This window comes from Stegastes partitus, unplaced genomic scaffold (assembly GCF_000690725.1).
Source record: "Stegastes partitus isolate 25-593 unplaced genomic scaffold, Stegastes_partitus-1.0.2 Scaffold0, whole genome shotgun sequence".
NCBI lineage: Eukaryota > Metazoa > Chordata > Actinopteri > Pomacentridae > Stegastes > Stegastes partitus.
This window is the reverse complement of record NW_007577731.1, coordinates 2,721,935-2,732,100: the sequence shown is the minus strand read 5'-3', so window position 1 is coordinate 2,732,100 and position 10,166 is coordinate 2,721,935. Positions and strand designations below refer to the sequence as shown.

Genomic DNA, 10,166 nt, shown 5'->3' with positions numbered 1-10,166 from the left:
TTATTTAATTGGCATTACTTTCTAGAAATCTGTTTTCACTTTGGCACCAAATCCTAAATCTACTTTTTTTTTTTTTTTTTTTAAATTTTGAAATGAAATTGACCATAATTCAGTGTTTAAGAGTAAAAAAGGGGGAAAAAACTCCAACAGTGGTGAATAATTTTTATATATAATTGAATTTAAGGCCCTACTTATTGTCTGCAAATCCCTGAATGGTCTGAGACGGAAATATACAAATACAATCCTGGAAGGTTTCTCCGATCTGCAGGGACTAGTTAGTTAGTTAGAGCTGCCCAGAGCTCAGACCAGACAAAGTGAAATGGCATTTAGTCATTATGCTGCCCACTAATGAAATCAGCTCCCCCTGGCAATTAGATTTGTCCCAAATATAGCCAGAGTAAGCCGAAGACAATTCTTATTTCCCTGTGCTTTTAAGTAATCAGTATTATTATTATTATGAAGTCTGCTCTAAACTGCCTGCACTTTTATTAATCGTGTCTGCACTTTTATTCACTTAATTTTAATTCATTTCTTCTCTATTTTATTACACGCATTACGTCTTGCATGCTTCTTTTTTTTTTTTTCCTCCTCTCGTCTTTTCTTTATGAGCCGGGGGAACAGGGGAGACAACGCACCCCTCTTCTTTTCATTCTCTAATTATGAGTTACGAGCTCATACAACCGCTGACTCCGCTGTGAAAAATAAAATTAGATTTTGTATTCCATCATGTTTTGAACTGTCACCCAGAGCCGGAATATTGTGTTGTTCTTTACACAAATTAAAACTTCTCCACCATAAGTGATGCAGAGAAGGCACGAATTCCCCCCAAAATATTCTAGTGAAGCTTATGTCCATGATTTGAGCTACAAAAAAAAACAAAAAACTGTGACTGACACTGATAATTCAAGAAGTTTAAAGTAAAGATTCTGATAAATAATGAAAATAGTAATGTAAAATAAGGTAAACAAAAGCAGTAGTGGCAGATTTAAGATGAATTAAAATACACAGGAACAGACAGAACAGAAAAAAGTAAAGAAAACTGAACATATATTAAAACAAACAAGGATGGAGGAGTCATATTGACTCAAATGATGATGAAGGAATCTGTTCGGGCAGGCATGCTTCAGTGTGCAATGAGAGAAAATTGAATAAATAAATGAATAATATCACTATCATTGCTGTTATAATAATAATTCCTAATAAAGATAATTCCATAATAATGAGGGATGAAAAAACTAAATGAGTAAATACATAAATTAACAATTTATAGTTGGCAGTTGTGATGCGTAATGCTGCTGCCTGATTCATTCCTGTTCTCCTCTGTTTATCTGTGTTGTGTTGTGTTGTGTTGCATTAACCGTTTGTTGCCGTTGACAGCCGCAGCGTACTGTATCTACAGTACCACGCATCCGCAGCATATGCCGTGCTGCGCCGTGGTATGTAGCTGTGAGCTGTGTTGCATTGTGCTGTGTTCAAGGCCAGGCTCAGGAGTGTTTTAGAATAATTTTGATGCCTTGGTTGTTGCCAAGCAACAGCTGTCCTGGAACAGAGATGAATGGGTGTCCCTGGGCCCTTCTCTCTTTTTTTTTTTCTTCTTCATCTTCCCTTTCATCGTTATTTTCTTCTCAACGTCTCTCCTTCACGGATTGAAATGCAGTCTGACTTTATCACTTTCAAGCACTTTCTGTCCCTGCCGGTGATGCTCGTAGACCACGGAGGTGTCGTCTTGCGGGTCTGAGGACACGATTGTCAAAAATCACTGATGAATTCTTGGGGCTGGTCTTTTAAATTCAGAGTGAGGGTCGATCACAGCCCAGCTTTTCTTCATAAAATATGTAGGTAGCAGATAGCTTGTCATGATCCACGGCCTCCTCCTCCTGCTTCTGCTCATATCATCTGGCATATACAAGCCCATGAGCCAGATTCAGTTTGGAAATCCACTGCAAGAATACGACCGCAATGGGCAAAAAAAAATGCACCCCCTCTGGCACTGTTGTACTTGGCCGTGTTTATCTTGTACTTGTCCCTCAACGCCAGAATTGGAACGTCACGTCATTCAAGCACAAAAGCTCCCAGTCACTCTCCACCTCTCACCCATCGTTTTTTAACAGCAGCATGTCTGGTCTTTGTGCAGCTATGTTGATGGCTTCACAGAGTTTTTTTTAAGACCTCCAGAGACAAACTTTTAGGTGACAATCTTCTTTTGCTCTTCGGTAAACCCACTCATATCTTAAACTTGACACAACCAGGCGTTTGTGCGACTTTGCGGATGTTTTTCTGCACTCATATTAACCTGCCTGTGGGATGTTATTCCATACGTGTGTCCTCCCCACCACCACCACCACCACCACCACCTCCTGTGAATTGCAATCACTGGAGGCGGGCAGCACATTTGTTTTCCATATAAATAATAATTCATCTGTACAGTGTGGGTTCCTTTTGTTTGCGAAGGAAACGCTTCAGCTGATGAGGCGGCTTCAGCGCATTCCTGACACACATGAACAGAGAACGAAATTAAACCACTCAAGTCGTTTCTGCAGCTGTGCGGTATGATTTCTACCACATCCCATTTAACCCTGAATAGATAATGCTGGCTGTTATCGTTCTTTTTGTTCTGCACGTTGCTCAAATAATATTGTCAACCTGCAATCAGTACTGACGCTTGTGTATTTGGAAACCAGACAGAAAAGATGCTTTTTAAGTGTAAATGTGCAGAAATATGGAGCGGCTTTACATACCGCTTGTTGAATATTGCAAAAACAAAATGTAGAAATTATTTAGCAGCTGTTCGTAGCTGAACTTCTGCCAGTCAGGTGTTGAGTTCACTCGTACAGTCTCGCCAGACAGAAGTATATGTAAACCCAAAACACCCTTCAACCACACACCACCACCACCACCTCTCCTCCTCCTTCTTCCAGTCTGCGTCTCGAGGGAGGCCATTACCGAGCTTTGCTACCGCCACTACTTCTGCTGCGCTCTACAAACAGCGTGCAGGTGTCTGACTGAATGCATCACCCGTCTGCGCCGGCAAGAGACAAGCTCCGCACAAGTCGAATCAAGCTCTCTCCTTCCTTTTTTCGCCCGTACTGTATCTCACCGAAGCACAAGCAGCACACGGAGCCATTTGATTCACTACACAGAGAGTTTTAATCAATGTTAGAAAACAAAATGCAGTCAGGAGCTTCTGAAATAACCTCCGAGAGAGCTCTCGAGCACTCCTTAGTGTTTTCAAAGTGTGGGAGTCACGATAGAAAGAACAAAACTTTCTTCCTGGAGATGATTTTGAACATGTCAGTTACATACACACATCAACACGAGTTCACTCGGTAAAGCAGTTGTGCAAAAGGAAATCAGAAATTACACGACACTAACCAGACTTTTCTGTGACAGTCTCACTTCAGAACGCTATTAATACTTTGTTATTGGCGACATAGAACATGAGGATGTAGTTTTTAATTTATAGGTACTGATTTGAACGGCCCCTGATGATGAAACACGACGAGTCAAAACCCAATAGCAGTGACTTCTCTGTCGATTAAAACACACATTGTTTAAGGCAAGAGAAGACGCCCTCCGTTAGGGCAAAGTGCACTTAAAAGCATACATGTACAGTATTTAACATTTAACATGTAAAAAATAGAATTTATGATACTAGATCTTTTGTTGAAGTTTTGTTGTCGTGCACATGAATATAAAATGAGCATGGCTACCGTCTCCGGACCGCTCACACACACCGGAGCTCTGTGGAATGCCTCGGCCGGCTTTTGAGGATGATGCTACGGTGAATATGCTCCATTTTTCGCAGTCTAAAAATGATCTTTGGTGGAAAAATGTAAACACTTTGCATTGGAACAGAAGGTAAGGCTTTAAAGTCTTAAGGCAAAAACCAAAACAAACAACACACATCATACAAACGTGATAATCTTTACCTGATTAGGAGTTCTGTAACTAGCTGTCAAAAAGCGTCGATTAGGATAACTTGCCCTGACTTTACACTATAAACAGCAAACAGTGCTCATAGCAAGCTGTAAATCAGTACAGCCGCTTCCCCCTTTGAACGTCGAGCACGGAAGATGGAGCAAGCTTTGCAGTGTACATTACAATAGAGTTACCGCTTAGGATCCCTTTATGATATCGATTAACTAATGAAATAGCAGGTAGCTGCAATGAGCAGGGTGAACTGGGGGTTTAAACAAAGGCACAACAAGCTAAAATATATGGGTAAAGATGGGTAGCGGTGGTGCACAAGAGAGGTTTAGGCGGCAGCGTTTCCCTTGTTTCAGACATAAGGCACATTTTTAGAGTACATCGTAGTGTCTCCCACCACCCCCTGATATAAAAATCGGCCTGGTGACACGCCGTTTCTAGTTTGACATTTTGCGGCCTACACATCATCCCCCACCGAGGGCAGGACTCATGTGCCCCTCAGTCTGCAGTCTGTTCGTTCAACCATCCACCTGCCCACCCACCCACCCACCCACCCATCCATCCATCTGTCCGTCCGTCCGCTCTCCAAAGGCACTCTACCACTGCTCCCAGCTGAAATCGTCCCCACCTCCGAACACGACGAAAAAGCCAAGAATGGTGAGGAAGATGACGGCGTTTCCCGTCATCACCAGACCGCAGGCGCCCCACTGGATCTGCAGGAAAAGGAATGTCTTCGTTAAAGTGGCCGAAACAACAATAAATTGCTGGCACGCATTAACTCAGATGTACATGTCTTAACTGCTATGGCGCAGACAGCATTGACACGTGTACACAAGCACATGATTTCTACACAGTTATTTCAAAATGTCATACTTTTCACAACTGAGTGCCAATAGCTAGTTACTTATTATGTAACTAAGTAGTTTTGTAATCCAACTGTTAACATGTACGTTACATTCTGCTATGTGGGTGAATATGATGCCAAATAACTGTTAGAAGATTGTAGTTTCAGGTATTGTTCGTATCAGTCCCCAAATCAGACTTGTGAAATGCACAGTGTTTTATTCAAACAAAGAAGTAAACATCTCAGCCCAAACAGGACCGCTGCTATCTACTCATGGTATTCTACGGTCCTTCTGATTTTTGGGGATTTTAAGCAGGAGGTGTCAGAAAAGTTACCACAGGAGTAACTGGCTTGTGGGGGCCGAGCGTTCACAGCGCTTTTTGATCCTTCGATGTCGGCTCTTCCTATCCATCCATTATCTATACACCTCTTAATCCTCACTAGGGTCATGGGGGGCTGGAGTCTATCTCAGCTGACTCAGGGTGAAGGCAGGTTCACCTGGACAGGTCACCAGTCTATCACAGGGCTACACTTAGAGACAGACAACCAAGCACACTCACATTCACACCTACGGACAATTTAGAATCACCAATTAACCTCAACATGTTTTTGGACTGTGTGGGAGGAAGCTGGAGAACCCGGAGAGAACCCACGCTGCACGGGGAGAACATGCAAACCTGGGATATGAACCGTCGACCTTCTTGCTGTGAGGCAATGATGCTAACCACAAGCCACCTTGCAGCCCAGGAAGTAAACACCTCGGCCCAAACAGGACCACTGCTATCTATACTTTTTTCCATTACCACATTGAATAAATAATACTTCAAAAATGTTTGTCCAATATTTTTTAATCTCTTTTATAAATAACAACCAAAAACAATGAGTTGAGAAAAGCAAAATAATCAGTATTTTACAGTCTGTCTGCAGCCTTGTTTTTTCACTGTGTTCACGAGAAATGATGAAGGAAACCATCAAGGTACGATTTCCTTATGCGAAAGAGATGTAGTTGCTTTTCTGATAACTGCACAACTCATCCATGTTATATATGACACAAATGTATTCAGTATTTGTGTTATATGTGATGCTGTGTATATCAGCATTTCAAAGTTTTGAATCAAACTGGTTGTACAATCAGTTCATTTCTAGAAATTCTGGATTTTATATTTCAGAAAACAGAACAGGAGGAATAGTTTTCTTTTTTTTCATACTTGTTCCCAGCAGGAAATTACTTAATTGCATTCTTACTGAATGGAAATCAACCTAAAATACTTGATGAGAACTCACTGTGCTTGTGCGGGCGAGGACAATGGGGAGCCCAAAAGCTGACACCACGATGCCAGTTGTTAAGAAGTAGGCCAGCTCTCTGCACGCATTGCTGGAGGAATCGCTGTCGTCACTGAGGCGTCTGGATATGAAGGTCGGGATGGGGCTCAACACGTAGAAGATCAGGACAAACAGCGGCCAGTATACCCTGAAAAAAAAAAGTCACAATGATTTTATGACATAATGTGTTAAGCGGCACTAGTGCACGGACGTTAGCTCAGAATCTAATGGACCCAGAAAGCTTGGAAGTTTATTTTTAAATGGGACCAAATGGAGCCATTCAACATATAATTAAACAAAAAAATTCTATCCGTCCTCAACAGAAGGAAACACTTTTAAAGGGCAGGATTTTAATCATAATGATAACACTAAATTGCCCAACTTAAATGACCATTTATTTAACACTGTTGTTATTTGCATTTTCTACTTTTTGCTCCAGTAGATCTGCACTTTGTCTGCAGTGAACTTATTCTAAATAAATGTCCTCAAGTGTGTACGAAGTGTGTCGGAGAAGTTCCAGGACTGGTGTCACAAACCCAAACTACCAGTTTTCCCCTTCAGCCATCCACCAGCTCGTCTACAAACAGATCCTGCAGCGTTTGCTTCGTTCAGAGAAGAAGTCATAGTTGTGGCAGGACCAGTCGTGGCTGCTTCACCATGACAACCTGCTCACAATGCCCTGAGCATCCCACAGTTCCTGGCTGAGAAGAACATCTCCGTGCTGGAGCAACCTCCCTACTCACCCCACCTGGCTCTGTGGGATTGTTTCCTCTTCCCCAAGCTCAAGGGGGTCATCAAGGGGACCCGTTTAGAAGACGTGGACGACATCAAGATGGCTGTGATGACGGAGCGAGGAGTGCATGGCGGTGTGGCAGAGAAGGCTGGAGAAGACTCCAGGGGGATTACTTGGAAGGGGAAAACTTGTAGTTTGGGTTTGAAATATATTTTTTGTGACACCAGTCCTGGAACTTTTCTGACTCACCTGGTATAATGAAAAAACTCAAATTTGTATAAAATCACGATTAAAAAACAAACAAACAAACAAAAAAAAAAACGGTTGTAGTGCATTTACCAACAGCACTTATCCACGTATAAATAAATCTGTGGTGCTGTTTACAGATTTATCTATTTTGCTCGTTGAATAACGCTGCATCTCTCTGTGCAGTGGTTCACATAATGTCTGCAGATTTATTTAATACGAGGAGAGTGAAACCTTCAGAGGTTGTCAACATATACGATGTGGTTCAGGCATGAACGTTGTGGTCCAGCTGCCGTAAGCCCAGTCTTGTTATTTAACAGCCACACCTCATACATCTGATTGAGGGTTTAATAAATGCCGTGCCAAGTGCTTTTCTACAATCATGTCATCCTCTTTGTGTATCAGTGAGGGTGTCTCATGTGTTTCCTCGCTGTGCACCTGCAAGCTGGAGTAACACGCAGAACCATCTAAATCCTGACTCATTGTTATCCTCAGAGCAATTCAGGTTTTAATCGAGTCGTGTTTTATCTCCAGCTGCTCTCACTTTAGTTGGTTCACTTGTTTTCATACAAGTTTCTTATTTGTGTGCCTGCATTTCATATTTTCTCTCTCTATTGTAAATGAGTGAATGGATGAGGTGACGCTCCATCAATCTGTTTTAAATCTGTTACAAAGTGAATATTGGACCCAAAGTTGATTTTGAAAAATTTGATCTCAAATGACGTTGCAATATCTGTCAGAAATATCACATTTAGATGTTTCCACAAATCATTCAATGTTAGCTTTAGGTTCAAAAAGGCTGTATTACAAACTGGGAGCATGAGTTTAAATTACGTGGGCATTTAAACAGGGCTCTAATGAATTTCACTAGTGCTGCCACAGAGATATTTTGGTTCTCTGCGATATGAAAAAATACTTATTTATTAATTGGCAATTTTGTAGGGGACTCCACCTGCTTCAAAAATAAAAAATAAGAGCAGCTAAAAAAGAAAAGAGAAGCCATCTGCCACCTTTCTTATATGGTGCAACACTGGCAAGACATCCAAAAGGTCCATTTATTTATGTTTTTTACTTTGAATGGCATTCAGATCTGGCTCTCTGTCACCATGCAAACATGGAAACTGCAGGTGATGGCCAGAGACCATGAAGGCATGATGAGAGACAATACCAGGACTTCCTGGAGGAGGATGAAGCTCGAAGGGAAAATGTCAATATCTACAGAGATGCATCTAAAATTGCACAGAACAGGGCAGCCGGATTAGGTCTTCGTTAATGTGATGCGTAATCGACTATCTTGGCTGACTGTGGAGGCTAAATTAAAATCTAGTCTTTTGTTATGTATGCATACTGTCATCCTGAAAAGTACACCTCAGTTCTTTGGTGATAAACTAGTACATAGTGGTTTTTGGGTATGTGACACGCCAAGTAAGCACCGGTCTTCTGGTGGTACCAAGTCCACAAACAATGATGAGAACTGTTCTTTACAGAGCTAGGTCTCCGTTTGGAACATGCTCCCTACCAGCATTAGACAGATTAAAAATAGATATCCCTTTAAGAAGTCACTAAAACTCAAACTGATGACTCACATTTTGTTATGGCAGCTCTGGAACTTTTTTATTTTCTTTACTCAGTGCTGTGAGTCTGTGAATTTTATTTATTTATTTATTTATTTAAACTTTTCATGTCTTAACTTTGCATTGATATTAAATTATGCTGTCTCACTGATATTCTGTGATTTTAAATTGATGTATTTTTTACTGTTGTTTTGTGAATGGACCCCAGGAAGACGAGCAACCAGTAAGGAATGCAGAGCTTAGTGATGCACATTTATATGTTTAAATTAGTCATGTTGCCTCCTGTAGCGTACGGCATCGCCAAAAGTTCACCAAATTTTTTGCCACCATCCAAATATTTGCACTTTCTATCTTCCTTTGCAGCGTTTATCTCCCGTTTCTTGCTCATTTCGCACATGTAGAGTCTCAACAAACTCAGTGTCTCTTTTTACATCAAGCAGCAAAAAACGTTGCAGCACAATGAGTGAATGGCACATGTGCACACAGCAAAAATCAATGCTTAAAGTTGCACTATTGATTTGGTTAATTGTAGAGTGCAACAATCCTGGAGTTTGACACAGTTTGTTGGCCTCTGCTGCACTGATTTTAACTTTGTTCCTCTTAATAGTGCCTCAATTTTATGAAAGTTGAATATTAAACTGTTGAGGAAGTATTTGAGGGCAATATGAAATGACGTCACCTCATCGTAAAACACCTTAACTAGTCCCTTAAGCTTCCCTTAACTAGTAGGTCAAGGCAGTATTTTATGCATTAGCGTGTATTGTGTGGGTTTGAAGGGGGAACCTACCCGTACTGTTCCAGTGCGCAGCCCAGCAGGAGGAACGTCAGTCCGATGGCACCACTAAAGGACAAACCAACCAGAGCTGGGACAGAAACGACACTTTACATTAATGACATAACACAGGCAGAGTCCAAAGTAGGAAACGAAAGGGAAAATTAGCTCGGCTAGCTAAGAAGCTATAAAGTTGTTTGAATGCTAAAAAAAATAGAGATGGATTTTTAAACAGATAAATAAGTTTATAAAAGAACCCGATAGCTGGCAACCACTCTAGGCCAAACTTTCGAAATGATTCATGAAAGGGTTTCGAAAAAAAAAAAAAAATGTTGAAAAGTGTCCGAACAAAGTTTCCGACGCGGAGCGACCGAGAGCCTTAACGGACACTCAGCTGTCAGCCGGAAGTTGGAATTAAATACCTTTAATGCCGGCCATTGCGATAAACGGGACAAACTTTGTTCTGTTCTTTGTGTATTGTTTACGTGCTCAGGCTCTCCTCTTTCTTGTAGACGAACTTCCTGCTTCCTCCATCGGCTTTTCCTTCGTTTTTTTCTTTTTTTTGTTCATCAGGTGACTCTTAAAGCTGCAGTAGCTCCTTTTACTGCCTTCAACACCAACACTGAAAGACTGGCTTTGACTAAGTAACTAAGTACATTTACTCAAGTATTGAGCATAATTACAATCTCTTATGGACTTTATGACACGTACTCTACTTCCACTGCACTACATTTAAATGGCAGCTTT

The 10,166-nt window shown here is 41.2% G+C and overlaps 1 protein-coding gene across 1 annotated transcript; it reads right to left on the bottom strand.

The window, feature by feature from the left end:
• Positions 1-3,128: 3,128 nt before the first annotated feature.
• Positions 3,129-9,949, bottom strand: LOC103364508 (leptin receptor gene-related protein). The gene is made up of 4 exons (XM_008291688.1): positions 9,842-9,949; positions 9,435-9,510; positions 6,056-6,242; positions 3,129-4,640 (listed from the first exon to the last, which is right to left on the bottom strand). The coding sequence occupies exons 1-4, from the start codon at positions 9,855-9,857 to the stop codon at positions 4,524-4,526; spliced, it is 396 nt and encodes a 131-aa protein (XP_008289910.1). The 5' UTR covers positions 9,858-9,949; the 3' UTR covers positions 3,129-4,523.
• Between the last annotated feature and the right edge of the window lie 217 nt (positions 9,950-10,166).

Bases quoted from the DNA above. Each gene is read 5' to 3' on its own strand.
- LOC103364508 (XM_008291688.1), bottom strand. The intron at 6,243-9,434 runs GTAGGTTCCCCC...TTTTTTTTTCAG, and splicing joins TGCGCACTGGAACAGTACGG to GGTATACTGGCCGCTGTTTG. The intron at 4,641-6,055 runs GTGAGTTCTCAT...CTTTTCCTGCAG, and splicing joins TCCTCGCCCGCACAAGCACA to ATCCAGTGGGGCGCCTGCGG.